The sequence below is a fragment of the Urocitellus parryii genome, chromosome 3, assembly GCF_045843805.1.
Source record: "Urocitellus parryii isolate mUroPar1 chromosome 3, mUroPar1.hap1, whole genome shotgun sequence".
Taxonomy (NCBI): Eukaryota; Metazoa; Chordata; class Mammalia; order Rodentia; family Sciuridae; genus Urocitellus; species Urocitellus parryii.
Window position 1 is genome coordinate 105,490,109 of NC_135533.1, and position 18,611 is coordinate 105,508,719.

The 18,611-nt window shown below is 44.4% G+C and overlaps 1 protein-coding gene across 1 annotated transcript in view; it reads left to right on the forward strand.

The window, feature by feature from the left end:
* Window positions 1–1,433: 1,433 nt before the first annotated feature.
* Window positions 1,434–18,611, forward strand: part of Vwc2 (von Willebrand factor C domain containing 2) — a 154,821-nt gene continuing 137,643 nt past the window's right edge. The window contains exon 1 of the mRNA XM_026403667.2: window positions 1,434–2,129. Coding sequence (XP_026259452.1) covers window positions 1,434–2,129 — 696 coding nt within the window. The remainder of the gene's footprint in view (window positions 2,130–18,611) is intronic.

Sequence of the window (18,611 nt, forward strand, 5' to 3'; positions counted from 1 at the left end):
GCCGGAGGATGGGCACTGGTGCCCCAGGGCTGCGCCCGCCGCTGCTGCCCCCACCGCGAGCCCGGCGTCAGGCTGGCGTCCCATGCTCATGTATGTAGACTGGGCGCTGGTCTTCAGGGATGAGGGTGCATGTTGGGTGTCCGCGCCCCACGCGCTGGGACGACGCCCTGCTGCTGGGGTGAACCCTCACTTCCCCGCAGCCCAAGTTTGTAAATATGGGAGGTTCGCCCCGGGTTAAGGTCGGCTGGACTGGGACTAGGAATGAGCAGAGAGCGAGTATGACAACCCTAATGGAGAGGGTTGGGGAGGAGGACAAGCGCACTGGAGCATTTAGAGTGGGTGGGCGTTTAGGGAAGCCTGGTTGGGTTGCAATTGCATAGCAGTGATAGGGGCTTTCTATGCTCCTTTGGGTGATAGAAACTTTGAGACCCAGAAAGGTTGGTTGGCATCCCTCCAAGTGAGATACTCTTACCCCCACTTTGCGTGCTGGAGCCCATATCTCCCCCACCGTCCACCTCAGTGTTTCTGGGCACTCTATTACCAGGACCCCTCCCGGGTAAAAGCACTTCCAAGACTGAGCGCTATGGCTGGCTACCCAGCCTCGCATCACCGCTCTAATCGCCCATGACGGGCTGGGCGCCGGGGGCTGGCAAAGGAACAGATGCCTCGGGAATCCCCGATTCCGCTATCCCGGAAGAGTGAGGGGTATCCTTGGGGCAGCAGGGGTTAGAAAAGATAGAAAGCCTGTGCTCCCCGGACGGGAGGCATTTAAGAAGTTACGAATGAGTCACGGGGTCTAAGGAGAAGCCTTGTTAATCCGCTCCCCCCTCCTTTCCCCAGCAGAAGCCCTTAGGGCAAGAGAGAAAAGGTTTCCCTTTAATCTTCCTGCCCATTCAGTGTCCAGCTCCACTGCAGAATTTTCCATTTAATAACCTTGAAGAAATACGGCCAGGACCTAGGGAGGGACAACCAGTGTGCCTGAATTGTGTGGTTTCTGTATGAGCTTTGCAGGCGGGCACGGGCCCGGCTCGCTGCATTCCCTAGCTCCTCAAGCCGCTGGTGACAATCTCCAACACTCTTCACCACTACAGAAGACCCCGCCGGCCGGTATATTTCTTGGACTTCGCTTCCAGTGTATTCCTCCACAATTTGTGATGTCTAAGAACCCCAGCTGTGCACTGACGCTAAGCATGCTGCCTCCGTCTCCGGCGTCCAGCTCTTTAATCTAGAGCTATGCTGGAGCCCGGGCGGCACCGGGCCGGGTGGGGGCCGCGGCGGCCGGGGCGCGCGCGGGCCGTGGGGCTCAGTTGTGCTGCTGTTCTCTCCGCAGGGACGACGGCTCCCGGCTGGCGGCGGCGCGCTCCCGGGCTGTGAATGCGACTCTCCCTGTGTCCGCGCTCCCCGCCCGCCCGCCCGCCGGGACGTGGTAGGGGATGCCCAGCTCCACTGCGATGGCAGTTGGCGCGCTCTCCAGTTCCCTTCTGGTCACCTGCTGCCTGATGGTGGCTCTTTGCAGTCCGAGCATCCCTCTGGAGAAGCTGGCCCAGGCACCAGAGCAGCCGGGCCAGGAGAAGCGCGAGCACGCGTCTCGGGACGGCCCGGGGCGAGTGAGCGAGCTCGGGCGCGCAGCGAGAGACGAGGGCAGCAGTGCCCGGGACTGGAAGAGCAAGAGCAACCGTGGGTTCTCCAGCCGCGAAGCGTGGAGCAAGCAGAAGCAGGCCTGGGGTGTCCAAGGCGGGGGCTCCAAGGCCGGGGACTTGCAGGTCCGACCTCGCGGGGACACCCCCCAAGGGGAGATCCCGGCCGCAGCCGCCCAGGACGCGATCAGCCGGGAACTCGCGCCTACGCCAGAGCTGCCTGAGGAGTACGCGTACCCAGACTACCGAGGGAAGGGCTGCGTGGACGAGAGTGGCTTCGTGTACGCTATTGGGGAGAAGTTCGCGCCGGGTCCCTCTGCCTGCCCGTGCCTGTGCACCGAGGAGGGGCCGCTGTGCGCACAGCCTGAGTGCCCGAGGCTGCACCCCCGCTGCATCCACGTCGACACCAGCCAGTGCTGCCCGCAGTGCAAGGAGAGGAAGAACTACTGCGAGTTCCGGGGCAAGACCTATCAGACTTTGGAAGAGTTCGTGGTAAGAGGACAGGCGACTTTGCACTTTCCTGGAAGGGGTGAAGCAGTTTTGTTCTATGGTTCCCCACTATTAAGAGGCAGTTTTTTGGTTCTCATGACCCTTTAACCCTCTCTTTTCCAGTGTAGAGATAACACTTCCAAGAGGATATCTGGCCAATCCATATTGAGTGCCTAGATATTCACTATAAAAGGGTTTCATTAGAACGAAGCCCAAGGTACTGAAGGGAACAGCTCCAAAGTAACAACTGTGCTTTCAACGTGAATGTATGGCTTCTAAGAAGTACTATAGGTGAAATGCTCAACCTGTTTTCAAACAGGGTAATTTACTATGACACTTGGGATATATTCTTAAACTAATAGCTGATTAACACACACACACACACACACACACACACACACACTCACACACGCGCCATTTCCCTAAATTATTTGTTCATGGTATCATGCAAATGTTCTAAAAATTAAAAGAAAAAGAAAACATTGGCTAATTAGGCTCCAAAACATACTGGATGGCAAAATCACAAAGTCCAGTTTATAGTTAAAAATGGTTTCGTTTCAGAAGAGTAGCAGTAATATTCACAGTAACAGTCATGGCCCCGATGCTTCTCTGTTGGGCCCCAGGCTAAGTTTTTCATATGCATTAGTTTATTTAAATTTCATATACCATGCTAGAAGCTAGATTATTATCTATTATCTCCATTTTATAAAGAGGATACTGAGACACAGAATATTTATATAACTTGAAGGCAATGAAGCTATTAGAAAGCAGATCCATGAGTTAGCTCTGCAATGCTACTCCATAGCTCATGCTTTTAACCCTTACTCACCACCTTGAACCAAAAGCCCAGCTCTGTTGGGGCGTGGATTTGCTTGGAGGTGCTGCCCAGCACGCATGTGCTGGCCCTGGGTAAACTCTCCTCCGCTAGGGGCCTCAGAGAGAACTCAGCAGATGTTCAGCATTTCCAAACTGCTCAAGGTAGATTCAACCCATGACTGGCCCTGGTCTGGGCCCCTTGACTTAACAAGCAACAGATTTTTTTTTTTTCTCGCCTGCAGAGGGCATACTGGAACCTACAACCCCTAAAGAGGAGTTTGGAAGGCAGGTAGAGAGGAACTCTTTAGAAATCTGTGAGAGCTGCTGATTCCAGGGCACATTACTGAGTTGTAGCAATGTGTTATCGAGTTGTATAGACATGTAAAGGCAGAAATGACAACACCATAAATAATGTACAAATATGGAATGAGTCCTGGGATTTAGAGTCAGGAAACATGGGTTTCATTCTGGCTTGAACACTAGGCAACTATATTACTAAAACAAAGCACATGTCCCCTCTGAATTTCTTTTCTCACCTCTGTAGTGTGAGGGTCAAGCTATCAGTAAGGCTCATGAGCAAAGTATGGTTTCAGACATAAAATATTTAATTACTTACAGTCTTTGGCTTCAGCTCTTTAGAGAAAGACAACTCTGGTGAGAATTTCCTATGAACCATCCCTAAGTGATACATTTCTGAGTCAGGAACTCTTCTCTCCAAATCCCTCCTGTTGGTTGGGAAGTCTGGTGTATACTTCTTCAGATGTTTTGGTCACTACACAAAATATACAGGCAAAAGCATCCATGGGTGCTAAGGAGCCTAAAGAGGCACCTTCCATTTTGCTGTGGGAAAGTATCATAGGCACTGGCTCAATAAAACAATTCTCTTATAAGTAGTTGACTTTCATTAAGATAATCAAACTTTTATAAGGTCAAAGATAGGCAACTGTTCTTAAATTAATAACATTTGTTGTTTGCATTATTTAGTGTTCCACAGTTTTTTTTCTTATAAAGTCTCCATAAAATAAGCTGAAGAATTACTACCACTTTCATCTGAAGATCCCAAATACTTCTCAGAGTGGCCATTCATCCCAGGTAGAAGGAAAAATTGAAACTTTTTTTTTTTTTTTTTAACTCATGGCCAACTACAGCCCTAAAGCTGTCTTTGCCTCTGGGGGAAAAGAATCTCTTCTTTGATTTCTGTTTGCAAAAACTGGTAGTCAATACATAGAATGTGTTTTTCAAACTCTGGGGATGTAAGATGATATTGACCAAAGAGGGACTGGAAAGATTACAATCTTATAGAACCAATAAAGCTGTTTTTAGAGTATTAAGTGCATCTTTCATCTTCAAATGACATTTTATTCTTAACTTTCATCCTAGGATCCACACATACTTGAATGCTGAAAAGTTATTACGAATTTTTAATTATATGCTTTCTGCTTTCTCTTACATACACTACAGAAAGATATTTTTTGTATGGTGTCATGTTTTCTCATTTCTGTTAGTATCAGGTAAATTTCTAGGTATTTCTCTTACTTAGCGTGGCTTTGTGAATATCACGTAGTGCCTCTGTTTTTGTTTCCTACAATGTTGAAAGGAAAACCCAGCATTTTGATGACAGGTGTGGAAAAGACAAATGCAGAAGGAGGTAGGGCCAGCTGTAAGTCCATGGGGTTCATGGGGTGCAGTAAAGGAGATTTGTTGTAATGCTGAGGCCAGACCAAAGCAATTGGTAACATGCCTGCTCTGGGTATTGTGGGCTTTAGAGAGAGATAAATTGTAGGTCTGCAGTTTGCACAGCACAAAGTATATGGAAAATGAAAAAGGAAGCATTTTCTATCAGAAGTGCTTTGAGCTACTCTGAAGAAAATGTAATTCAAATGGAGATTGTGGCACAATAAGGTCATACTTGGAACAGTGTTTACCTTGGCACAGAAGGAAGTGAAAGAGAGATGGTGCCTGGCTCTCTTTCTGTGAGAAATGAACAGCCCTGCAATAGTCTATTCTCTACTTCCTGAGAGGAAATCACTACTGATGGAGTCTGGACCCACCTTGATTGTGACCGAAGTGAGAAGCAGATAAAACTCCTGAGCTGCTGTTGCCTATGATGTGCAGGGAATTTGGCCCCAACAAAGTGGCTTCTCCTTAGCTTCCTGGATTTCTGAGTCTTTGGGCACATAAGCTTTCTTGCCACTTTCTGTGCTAAGTATTGTACAGATTCCAAACCTGTCTTCCTTCTTCTTTCTGGATTCCTTTACCCATCAAAACTCCTCTTCCTTTACACTCTGTTTAATCTCAACCATGTGGGTAGAAAACATCACTGATACAACAAAACGCCATTAAGTTGCTAGTAATAATGGGTGTAGCATCCCCATTCATTAGGGAATGGTTGTAACTTAATTTGTGAGTCCAAAGAAAAATATAGATAGTAGTAGGGTTTTTTTCTCTACTAACTCTTAAGTTGTACCGAATATCTTATTCTTCAACCTGTGCCACCAGACATCCAACTTTGAGGAAGCCTGTTCATTGGTTTATATATGTTTTATAAATAATTCATATCTGTGCTTCCTAGGATATATTGACTTTCTAGGGCTTAAATAACAAAGTACTAAAATCTAGGTGCCTTAAGCAACAGAAACTTATTGCCTCATAGTCCTGAGGGCTAGAAGTCTAGGATCAAGGTGTGTACAGGTTTGATTCTTTCTGAGTCCTATTTCCTTGGTTTCCAGGTGGTTTTTCAGTGTTTCTATCTGTTCTTCCCCCTGGAGATATGTCTGTGTCAAATTTTTTTTTTTTTTTTTTTTTTTTTTTTTTGGCTAGCACTGGGACTCAGGTCCTTGTGTATGCTAGGCAGGAAGTACTCTACCACTGAGCTATGGCCCAACCCCAAGTTTCTTCTTCTTTTAAAGTCACCAAAACTAGTGGATTGAAGCCAACTCTAATGATCTCTTAATCACTTCTTTAAATAACTTGTCGTATCCCCAAATACATTCAGATTCTGGGGTATTTAGGGGGTAGAATTGCAAAATATGAATTTGAGGGGGACACAATTCTTCCCATAACGTAGGGTGTCTGTGACCAGAGTAGAACTTGTAGAAACAGACCCAAGGAGCATTGATTGGGGAAGGATGCACTAGTAAATAGGAATAAAAGGAAGAAAGTGTTTATAAAGAAGGCAGAGAATGAGTGGTAATGAACTCACTGCTGAATATAAATACCCGAATGGCTTCCCATGCATATTCAGTCTCTGTGTCTAGTCCATTCTTAGTGCTCCTTTTGGAATTCTTATATTACTTATGTGAATAGATCCTTTTATCATAGAAAACTGAAAGGTGAAGGAGGGAGGGGGTTATTGAGCAGTTTTACATCTGCCCTTAATGATCACTGTTCATTCCACAAGCAAATCAAATTTGAAATTCATTAATAAAAGTACTTCTACTGTGATCAAGAGAATAAGTTGTTCCTGTTATGAGAATTATGGTCTCCTGTTGGATTGTGAAGTTTGAACAGGAGTCTACAGCCTTGTTTCAGTGTTTTATAGAATCTAATGAAATCTGTGCTTTCTGAAATAAGGCCTTACAGGATAACTAAATCATTATGTTCCTTTGTGTTTAGTTGGGGTGTATCAGTTCAGGTGTCAGCAATGGTCATCAGAGCTGATCAGAAGCTCTTGATTGAGAATTGTATAAGACTTTGAAAAAAAGACAGAATGAATTATTAATAAGTGCGGCTTGCTAGAATACCTTTCAAAGCTTGAGAAATGTTGAAAGGGGTTCTGGTGGACAAATTGATCTGGGACCAAAGAGATCCAACTGCTCTCCCATGGCTTCAGTGTCTGACTTGCCATTAACCCCACTGCAAAATCTCATTTCTGGACTTCTATCAATGAAAAAATTATTCTCACATGAAATTTGGAACCAAACCCTTCATCTAAATAGGTCTCTATTAAAACTTTGAGATCGTGCCAGTAAAGAGAAAGACACGATTAATCATACTTTTCAGTCTTCATATTCTTGTTGCTGATATTGCTGAACCAAAAATAATGTTATTATTATCTACCTTTACAGAGTAAAATGACTCAGTTTGTATTAAGTTTGTGCCCTTTTCTGTGAGACAATCTAATATATGTGCTGTTGCCACCTCTGATTTTGTTCTGGTTAAGATTTTGCAAATGCTGCCTTTCTACCTAAAGGCATTTAAACAATCACAATTTTTTAAAAAGAAGGAATCCATATGCCTTGGCTTTTTTGGACTTTTCAATGTGTTTCTAACTCAGGTGGGGGCAACATAATTTTAAAAACTCTTACTTACATGCCCTATGCAATGTTTGATGTATAAATACAGTCTAGCTTTTTCTAATGGTCAGAGGAAGCCAGTATGTATCTAAAATTTATTATGCATTAGCTTATTTTCCTTTGTCAATTTATAGGACAGATTGATGAGCTGGTGGTATTTTCTTTATTTTGAAGGAAAGAAAACTAAGGTTCAAAAAGAGTCGAGTAACTTGATCCTGGTCACAGAGCTAATAAATGGTAGAGCCAAGATTTGAGTCCTACTCTGTTGAACTCTGACAATCCTGCTCTTCCAGCTGTTCCACAGTGTCTTCATGACCATATGCTGATGAAGCAGCAGTTTGTGTGTGGCGAAAAGAATGGTATTTAGTATCAGATACCTGGAAAAAAGAATACTTCCACAGACTTGGAACATCCAGCCCATGTTTCTATCCAACAGATATTCAGTGGATCTTGGATAAGCTTTATTTATGTGGATTTATATCATATCTGACTCATGCTATCTAGAATAAAATAAATGTCTATCTACTTCAAAGTATGAAATATTGAGTTGTAATGATAACAAACAAATTTGGTCTTAGGTGTTCCTCAAGGACAATGGGGAAGGATTCCAGTGAGCAGTGTACAAGAATGTGAGATCTGAAGAGGTACATAGGACCTCAGTGAGATCTGAAGAGGTGAATAGGACCTCAGAGTTGACCAGACCTATCTCCGGCCAACCTGTGACCCAAGAGTCACATCTGGCCTGAGAAGGTATTCCAAGTGACCATTATTTACCAAATGAGAGGTTCCTATAAATATGCAGATTGTCTATTTCTTGTGAAAATGGTATTACTCCCTGATGGCAGCCGTGTACCAGAGCTGAGCTCTGGAGACTGCATTTGCTTCCCAGCTCTCCACTTAGTGGACATGTGACTCCCCCTTGAATCTGTTTTATTTTTTTTTTTTGAAGTTTCACCCTAGAAAATAGGAAATACATGTCTTATTCAAATCAGACAGCTAGCTGGTAGGCAAAGGAGGTTTGGGATCTCCAGGTACTGTGTTATCAAGTCCTGTCCCCTTCACAGATTTCAGAGAGTGAGCTTTGGGGACTTCAAGCACAGGACATTTAGAGTCTAGAGACCTCAGTATAAAACATCACTCTCCATCATTCTGTGCCTCTGGGAAAAATTTTAGAGCTTCACTGTTCTCATTGTTTTCTGGTGATATAACACAGGTAAAACCTGCATCTCTCTTACATTATAAAGAAGCAAATGAGATATACTTAAGAGCAGCCCACTCCTGGATCTGATGTGAACATTTAGGAGAATGTGTATCTGTGAGATGTGATGACTGTACCCTAGCAGTCTGAGGCTCTAGGAGAAATATCTATAGACACCCTCTTCTTCAGCACTGGCTTTTTAAATTATTTGTGGGGGTACTAAGGGTTGAACCTAAGGGCACTTAACCACTGAGCCACATCCACAGCCCTTTATGATATTTTTTATTTTGAGACAGGGTCTCACTAAGTTGCTTAGGTCCTCTCTAAATTGCTGAAGCTGGCTTAGAACTTGTGATTCTCCTGCCTCAGTCTTCCAAGTCACTGGGATTATAGGCATGCACCATCATGCCCAGCTCAGTGCTGACTTTATGGAGCTAGGTTCCCCCACAGAGCATTTCCTCTCCAAATCTGGTAAGTTCCAACAGAATAAACATTCTTGCATTTATTTGTTCATAATAATTTGAACCATGAGCCAGGCACTGGGCTAGATTCAGGAGACACAAATGGGTGTCTCCAGGAGACAGTCAGGAACACTGTTGTGTGACGTGTTCTGAGGGCCTCGTGGGGAGGCTGTGAGTGGGTATGCAGCTGGGAGCCACTGCCTTGTTTATTACTGTTATTATTGTTGTTATTAATAATAAACTCTTCTTGTTGATGGCTCAGTTTTGAATGACAGAGGAGTCCTGGAGCAGATGTTCTAGGGAAAAGAAAAGAGTTTTTCTCAAATATAACAATTGTGAATTTGAATAAAGGATGTGGCTTTTCGCCCAGGCCTGCATGCCCTGTAACCATCTTCATGGTACTTTTCTGACCACGTAGCTGGAAATCCTCCTTGCTGTTCATCTGCTCCAAGGCTGAGATCCTGCCAGCTGGATCTCACTTCTCATTCTATTTCTGTCAGGCACTGGGGTGCGGCCAGGACATAGACTGCCTTTCGAATCTGTGGAAAAGGATGATGTCAGTCATCTGCCAATGGCCCTGTGGGTTTTCTCAGAAGCACTAGCCACTGGGAAAGCATAAGAATTGAAAATTAAAATGTCCTGTGGCTCTGTGCATTTCCACTTGTGGCGGAAATGATATTGCTTTAAATATGTAGAGAGCATTCCTTTCCTGGGAATATGGAAGATGGCCTGAAAATCCCACCTTTGACAAATCCATGAACTCCTGAATATCTACATTCATCAGCCTTCTATACTGTAACAAAATATCTGAGATAATCAACTTACTAAAGAAAAAGAGTTGTTTTGGCTCACAGTTTTAAAAGCTCTAGCCCGTGATATATTGGCCCCACTGTTTTGGGTCTACTATGGGGTAGTACATCATGATGGGAGCACATGGCTGGGTAAAACCACTCATGTCATGAGCCATAGAAAAAAAAAGAAAGGAAGGAGCCTGGGTCCCACAATCCCCCTTATAGGAGCACCCCCATGACCTAAGGACTTCTCACTAGGCCCCACCTCTTCCAAGTTCTATCACTTCCCAGTATCACCACACTGGGAACCAAACCCTGACCACATGGGCCTTTGAAAGACATTTGCAGTCCCAACTACAGCAGTGTGTTTTGAAAAGCACAGCTGAAATAGGAAGAAAGTTAAATAAATTAATTCCTAGAAGGGGATATTGTAATCCACGGAACAAAGGAGTCCTTGCTGTGGTGGTTGTCTGGAGGCCTCTGTTGGTCCCTGAGGTCTGTGCTCTTGGCACTCATGGGGCAAGATTGGGGCATATGATGAGTCCAGGGCCCTGTGATGAAAGATTCAGATAAATGTCTATCTCATATATCCAGTTTCTCTTGAAGAGCCTGTCCTGCAAAAGAAAAGTGTAGGCAAACACTTCTTAATAGGCCTCATCACTGTGCAAAGGGGAAGAAAATGTTTTCTTTGGGTAGTTTTAGTCTCTAGCATGCATATCTGTTATGGGCATGGAAGCCAAATCATGCTTCTCTGTATGACCTACAAAATCCATGTGGAATTTTTTTTTTGAGGGGTGGGGGAGGAGTCTACAGGTATCTGACCTAAGCAAACATTTAGAGGTGGAATACACCCTCCAACCAGGCTGCAAAAAATTCATACAAATTGCATTCCAGGGAATGTGACCTCAAAACTAAAATTACACTCAAAAAGAAAGGGCCTCAAAAAGTAAGAGTCAGCCAAGATAAAATATGTCATATCAGACTCAGGTATTGGAATATAAAATAAGTATATTTAATATAAATAAAGAAATATATGTTGGAATAAAATTCATTGATAAAGAATGGAAATGCATATGGAATACTAGTCAGCTTTGAAGAAAAATCAAATGCAACTTGAATAAATGGGTAATAAAAGCATGGGAATTAGTGAGAGGAGTACTTAACAGTAGTCTGTTAGATACTGATGAAGAGATAATTTAGTGAACCAGCAGATAGCTCCAAGGAAGGTAGCCAGTATGAAAGGCAGTAGTGACATGTTTCCAAACATGGAGGAGAGAATGAGAAATCTAGTATACATCTGATTAGAATTCTAATGGAGATAGCATAGTGCTTGGGAGAAATCAAGAAGTAAGTGTCCAAGACTTTCTAGTTGAAAGACCAATTGCCTGATTCAGAAAACCCAGTGAATCTGAAGAGATTAAAAAAAAAAAATGTATCATACCTAACCACGTCGTAGTGATACTGCAGAACACCAAAGGCGAAAAAAGATGCTCAAAGCCATCAGAGAGAAGACATTACACTAGAATTCTTTTGTCTGGTTAAGGGCTACAGTCACAACACACTACGATAACATCTTTGAAGAATAAAGAGAAGCAAATGTTAATCTGATTTATATATGCACCAAGGAATCGGAACAAAAGTAATTTTAAGCAATAATAAGCTGCTGTGATGCATACCTGTAGTTACAGGTACTCAGGAAGCTGAGGAAGGAGGATTGCTGGAGCCCAGGAGTTTGAGACCAGTGCCTGGGCAACATAGTGAGACACCCTTTATCTGAAAAAAAGATTTTTTTTTTTCCAGGAGGAAGGAAAATGATCACAGAAGCAAAGTCACAGTTAAGGAGAGAATAAAACCTTTTGTTTACTAACCTGTAGACGAGTGGCTCTTACCTGAGAATAAGGATGCCTGCCTTCTCCCAGGGGACTTTTGCACTTCTTGGAGATATTTTTGATTGTCATCTGGGCATGAGGATGGAGGATGTTACTGACATCTCCCGGGTAGTGGCCAAATGTGCTGTTGGAGTTCCACAGTATACCTAAGAGTCCTGGACAACCCACACCTGGGTATGGGGTGAAGAACCCCAGTATAGACTGAGTGATGTAAGTCTCCAGGGTCTGTCTTTACCTGGAAAGGGTCGGTTTGTCTTAAACTTTAGTTTTGGACTTAGTGGACTTTAAACAGGACAGGCCATTAGATAAAGCTTTCAAATGCTCTTGGAAAAAAAGGTACTAGGGGCCAGCTCAGCTTTAGGGCAAATCATGATAGAAGTGGACACTTTCAACGACCCCCTCCTGCTTCCCAGTGATGCCTGCTCCAGACAACCACCAAGCTCCATTGAACCATGAGCAAATTTTCCTGCCCTTTCTGTCCTAAATGTCAGAATACTTCAAAATGATCTTCCTTTCTAGTTGTCTCTCTGTACTTTTGGGGCACAAGGCTGCTAAGAAATAGTCCTTTCAACCATCCAAAACAGACTGGTCCTTCTGTATTGTATCTTTGTCTTGCTTACATCCACCTTTAAAGCAGTTTATTTTTATTTTGTTTTGGAATTGTTTGCCTTTTACAAAGATATCTCAGTACTTTTTAGGAGACTTGAAATGAATAAATATGATTAAAAAAATTTTTGAAGCAAGTTACCACTCTTATTTGTTAACTATTTTTGGAGTATTAGGATCTGACCTCTCCTCCTGGTAATGTCTTGGGGCACAGTAACCCAGTCAGGGAATCCACTTTGACTGTGGCATTTTGTTCTGTTGGCTGTGGTCAGCAAGTGGCCAGAAGGAAGCTCACATCCCCTTCTCATTTGGGGCAGGCCTGCCCTGAGAACCTATGCAGCCACTTGCTGGTGGTGCAACATTGTAATACATGCAGAAGTGTCAGAAAAAGGATAAGAAAAAGGATTCTGACAAGGCTGCTCCTTCCCCTGGGTATGAGGAGTAGGAGAGGTGCCCTGAGGGATAAACTGTGCTCTGGAGTCTGCCTCTCAGTTCTGGGTAACCTCCTGCTGTTGGCAGAGTTCATTTCTGGGCTCTCAGTACCCTCCAGGAAGCCAAGAAAATAAGCTCATCTTGCTTCTGGGTAACAGTGAGGGATGAAGGATACAGTTTAATGGTCAGGTCTCAGGGACCATCACACCAGTATATCTGAGTGCAAAAATGGATTCCTTTCTGGTTGAATGAGCCCTCCAGGCTCCTCTTTACCGGAGCTTAAAAACCCCACAGAAAAAGGACTTGATTACCTAGAAAAACCGCTGTGGTGCCCTGCTCTAATTTGAGAGCACTTAGTTCCAGGCAGAGGGATAGGGCCAGGGGTGTGAGCCAGCGGTGTGTCTGCTGCTGGCTGGGCTGAGCTCCAGCTCTTCCTGAGTGACTGGCAGCTGATGTACCCTGAATGAGCTTTAACAAGACAGCCAGACTCTGACATCAGGCCATGCCCACACAGGCCACTTTATGGCTGGGAGTCTGATCCCTGTTGCTGGGGCCATACCAGCTATGGGTAGAATGCCATACCCCTTTGGTCATTGTCATTGCTCCCTGCTTAAGGTGTCTGTTGTTGCTGCCATCTAGAGTGAGGAATGCCAAAAGGGGCAACATGGCTCTTTCCTTCTGATGTGTGTGTGTGTGTGTGTGTGTGTGTGTGTGTGTGTGTGTGTGTGTTGATATACTAGTTTCAATGCATTACTTTTTCCTCATTTGCCACAGTCCTCACCACTCCTTATTACTGCATGCAGTTTGTACTTCATTTACTTACTTGACTGATCCCTGAAAAAATTGGATTTGCAGTCTTCAAGAGAGAACCAGTCCCCATGCCACAGTTGTCTTTTAAAAGCCTACTCTTCTGAAGATATTTGATTTTAGGCATTTGTGTGGTAAGTGAAAAGTATCCCCTGTTTCATTCTCTCAAGGGTTACTTAGCTTTAATACTTTATTCTCATTCTAAAACAGAAGTGTTTGGATCTTCCTTTTTTTTTAAAGAAAAAAAGTGGTTCACCTTTCAACAAAAGTTATCAGAAGGACTTTTATCCCAGTAGTCCAAAGTAGTTTGTCATATCCAGGTGAAATCACCTCCCTTCTCTTAAGGGCTTGATTTAGGAATCTGAGAATGAGCAAATTATCTACTAAAGGAATAACACAAGTGTCTTGGCATCACCTAAGCTCCCAGACGGGAGGCAAGAGACCCCTCCCTACCCCTCCCTACCCTCCCTACAGTACCAGATGGATGCACAGAATCTGGTCACCCACTGCCCTGTGGTCCTTGGTCCCTCCATTCTCTGCACTGGTTTGCAGGACTTAGAGCAGGAGGCCATACACCCAACAAGGCACATTCACCTGCCTCCACTGCAGCAGGAATTTTATTGGTGCATCCTTCTAACTATATATCAGTCATGCCTGCAGATTCCAGAATGTTCCTCAGGTCTGCACCACTAGCAGAGAAGAAGGGTTCTTCCTCCTGATTCTCTAAGCTTCTCAGCTCTTTGCCAGCAAATACAAATTCTGTGTAAATACTGCCAACATATCCCCTCTCACAATTGACCTAGCAAGTTCCTGCACGATTCCTGTTAATCTGAGAGAATTATTTAGAAGAGGAATTGGAAGATGTTAGTAGACAAGGGTCTTGCCTCAAGCTAAAGCATAAAGAAGGCCAAGCTGTTGGTTGGTGCGTGAGAAGAAAGCTGTGTCACCTCTCTTTGGCAGGCTGGTGTGCTGTGACTCTACCGTGCGGTCCGTGGACTTTTTTTTTTTTTTTCCTGATGCTCAGAAGCTGACAGCTTCTGGGACAGTTCTTAATTAAGTCCCTTTGTGTGCAAATCCATTCTCTGACAGAGCGTGGAAAAGGCAAAGAGAATAGCAGCAGCAGCAGCAACAACAACGACAAAAATCTTCTCTGAAGGGCAGAGGCAGCCAGGCTCCCTGTCACTGGTTTTTCTCTTGCTACTTATGTTGGAGGTTAAAGGTGGCCTGTGGATCAGCCTCATTCAGTTTTAGACTCACTCCCTGCCCGTGGGAGCAGTGGGCACGTCAGGGAATGTGGAACCTTTTTTTGTGTTGGCCCTGGTGAGCAAAGGGACATCAGACAGCTGGGGCACTGGCCAGCCTTTGAGATTGTGGGGCAGGAGAGTACATGGATCAGCTGTGTCCTGCTTCTGGTCAAGTTTGAAGGAAGCATGTGATAATGCCTTGGAATGCTTTGATAAGACAATTTCAGGGAAGGAAAATTGAAGTGGAGCTGGGAAGAGATTCGATTCCAGGTGATGGTGGAGAAGAAGGTAGTCGCATGTGTGTCACTTCTGGGAATCTTGCAGGTAGTAGAGAGATCAGAGCCCCTCATGGCCCCGGATGCATGTGGATTCTGAGCACTCAGTAATGAAGATGTTTATACTGGTGGCTGGGTTCTGTGACCAGACCAGGGTTCAGGTGTCTATCCTGTCTTGGCAATACACCAGACCTGTGGGTATTTTCACTCTATCAAAGTGGAGTCAAAAGGCATCACTTCTGCCCTTTCCTCCAGCTCTGAAATAACACAGTTATTCCAGGTTCTCAGAAGCTAATAAGATGCCTTTTTTTTTTTTTTTTTTTTTGCATAGAAGGGGACTTGGTGACTTGTCTCTGTGCATCTTGCTAGGAGTGTGAGCTGGACACAGGTTTGATGGATTAAGAATCTAGAAAGGACACTTTCGCCACCTGGTGACAAAACTGTGACAATGGCTTTGGGAGGCTGCGTGTGCCCTGGGCCAGGTGGAGAGGCTGCTTTGAGTTCCTGCCTCTGGCAACTTGTTTCTTAGTCTGAGCTCATCAGAATAATCCACAGCAGAGTCAGAAGGAACCCAACAAAATTCAGATGTGTGAATGTGGAGATAATTTTCTTTAGTTTTAGAACACTTCTTTTAGTTTTGTGACTCCCCACATCTGCAGATGGCTGAAAACATTTATGCTTGGCAATTTTAGCTAAGTCTCCTCCGGGATATCCCAGTCTTTTGGGGGTATCAGGAATCTCATTACTTTTGGTAATTACTCAGCATTTCAGGAATTCTCCCCTCTGAACACATCTTTACCTTCTTTTATTTATTCCAAGTGGGGAAAACTCTTGTAATATTATGGTGTTAGGAAGGAAATCTTATTCTGTGCTATCTCCTGCTTCTTGCCCCTGGTAGAATTCAGCCCACAATGCCAGGGTGCTGCTGGTCCTGCACTTTCATGGGGACATTTTTCTAGCTCCCTTGGCTATGGTCACGGGCCTTTTAAGAGCCCCTGGGACTGGGGTCTTTACCCCCTGCAGCTGTCTTGTCTCAAGTCCCTCTGTACTACTGGTCCCCAGGGATCTCTGCTACACTCTGCACCCCAGAAGAGGATGGGCAGTGCCTGTTAGGTCTTCTTGTTAGTGTGTGTCCCCTGATAAAATTACACAGAGACCACCACGGGGACAAAGGGCAAATCCACTCTGGAGCTTGACTCATGGCCTGATGATAGACCCCTGGAGGCTTGGTGTGTGCCACCCTCAACCAGGCTCAGCTTTGCATCCTGAGGTGGGGCTTCCCTGTAGGCACTCTCTTGAACAGCTACTATGGGGAGGTGGCCAGCGCCTCATTAGGGGGTTCTTCTTTCTGCCAAGGAGGGGGAAAGTCACCTAAGAAATTAATAATTAATGAAGAACAAAAGACAAAGTCAGAAAGATATTTTCAAAAGTTGGAGCCCCTGATAGGTCCAGTCCACACAGGAGCTGGAGCTAGACAATTAGAAAATGGCTCTTGTGGTTTATTTAAGGGGGTCCATCAAAGGCAGGGATAAGTTTTCAGGGTGGGTTCTTGATGTCTTGCAGTCAGCAGGTTGATTGGTATCTTGGCAGGTCACACCCATCTCGAGAGGCTATGTGGCTATAGCAAGTCACCCCATCTCTGGTGCCATGTGGGACCTGGCAGAGCTGAATAGGACTCACAATGTGTCTAGGCAGTCTCACATAGAGGAAATGTCCACTGGAAGCTCCCAGACACGAGATTCTCTTATTCATTAGGCTGTAATGCTCGATATAGTCCATTATACCACCCCAGATGGCTTTCAACAAGCTACAGTAACTTTTCTTTGGTACATTTCAAAATGTTTGTGTTGGATACACCTCAAGCCAATTAACATTCCCACCTCTGCAAGTAACCAATAAAATGAGCTCCCTTCTTTCAATCAGGGAGCCAGCCTGGCATCTTCTTGTTGGTGCTGGGCCACCCTTCCTAAACGAGAGCTCCCATAAAAAGCCTTTTGCTCATTTGACTTGATTTCATTCCATCGCCATTGGGACAAAATTTCTCAGTGTCTGGCATTAAAAACACTGATTCCTTCCATGTCTCAGGGGTCCCAGAACCTATCGAAAGCCAGCTTTCTCAGAGGTCTACAAGGTCTCCAGAATGTGTCCAGGGGAGTAGAGGACCAGCTTAGACTTCTCAGACTTCACTAAGATTGGGGGATGTTCTCCAACCTCAGGTTGACTCCAGCCTGGGTTATGGCATTTGAACTCTTGCCTTTGCCATTTGCCCTTCTTCCTTCCTGGCTCAAGTCTTTCTTTCCAATACCAAAGATAGCCAGCCTTCCCTGCAATGCCATGTTTTGAACACATCTTCCTTATTTCTGCTCCATGGTTGAACCTCCTTTCTTATTCTTAGTAAGAAAAACCAGCTTAACAAGTACTGAAAATGACCACTTCACTCTGGAAAGTTTCACTATTGTAATATTTAAAAACTCAAATGTAAGCAATGAGTTACTTGTTCCAGCTTGTGTCTGCTCTCAAGAAAACTAAGGCATGGCTTCTTTGCATAGATAGGGAGGTAGCATGGCTGAAGGGGAAGCACCTCTGAGAAAGGAACATGTGTTGGATATTATTTTGGAATACAGCCAGCCCTCTCTATCTGTGGGTTCTGTGTCCATGGATTCAAATTACTGTGGCTTGAAAGTACTGGAGAAAAACAGACTTGTTCATTATTTCCTAAAGATATAGTCAAGAAACATTAACATAGCTTTTGCATTGTATTAGGTATTACAAATCATCTAGAGATGGTTAAAATATCGGGGAGGGCATACAATAGACTATATGCAAATGCTTAGTCATTTTGTATGAGGAACTTGAGCATCTGTGGATTTGGGGATCTACAAGGATCTGTACAAGGATCCTGGAATCAACTCCCTCAGATACTGAGGGACAACTGTACTATCCTCTCTTAATGAGTTGAATGTCTAAGCATATTGTGAGCATTATTTAATCATCCCCATTTTCCAGATAAGGAGACTGAGGAATAAGTTCAAGGTAACTTGTTCAAGGTCACACAGTCAATCAATGGCAGAAGTGGGTTGGACCCAGAGTCTGGTTGTCCACTCCTGCCACACACTTTTACACTGCATTAGACACTTTGATTTGCACCCATGTACATTAAGTAGTGTGACCATTGGGACTGTACCCTGCTTTGTTTCTCAGATATCTTCCTCTTTCCCCTTTTTTGTATGAGTACACTGAAGCTCAGCAAGGTGAAGGGACTGGCCTGAGATGGTGCCTTTTAGCTATAGGGTTGCCTTACTCCCCAAATCTCTGTACTGTTGCAATGTGAGGATACAATTCCACCTGTCTTCTTGGTGGTGTATCCTGATGCTTGCTCTTCTGGGAGAAGGCTAGAAATCTCTCATCTTGATGGTCAGAGGCTTCCTCACCAGTGATGTGTCTGCCTTTGCATTTCCGGTGGGCTTACTGGGAGGAGGCCAATGCTGGGTTTCCTTATAGCCTCTTTCCTTTTGGAGCCCATCAGGAAGTTGCTGGGATAGAGGGGGACATGGAATTCTGCCTGTGTATCTTATCCTGTGTTTTAGTCAGATTTTTCACTGTGACTTAAGGATCTGACCAGAAAAACTATGGAGAAAGAAAAATTTATTCAAGGGCTCACATTTTCGGAG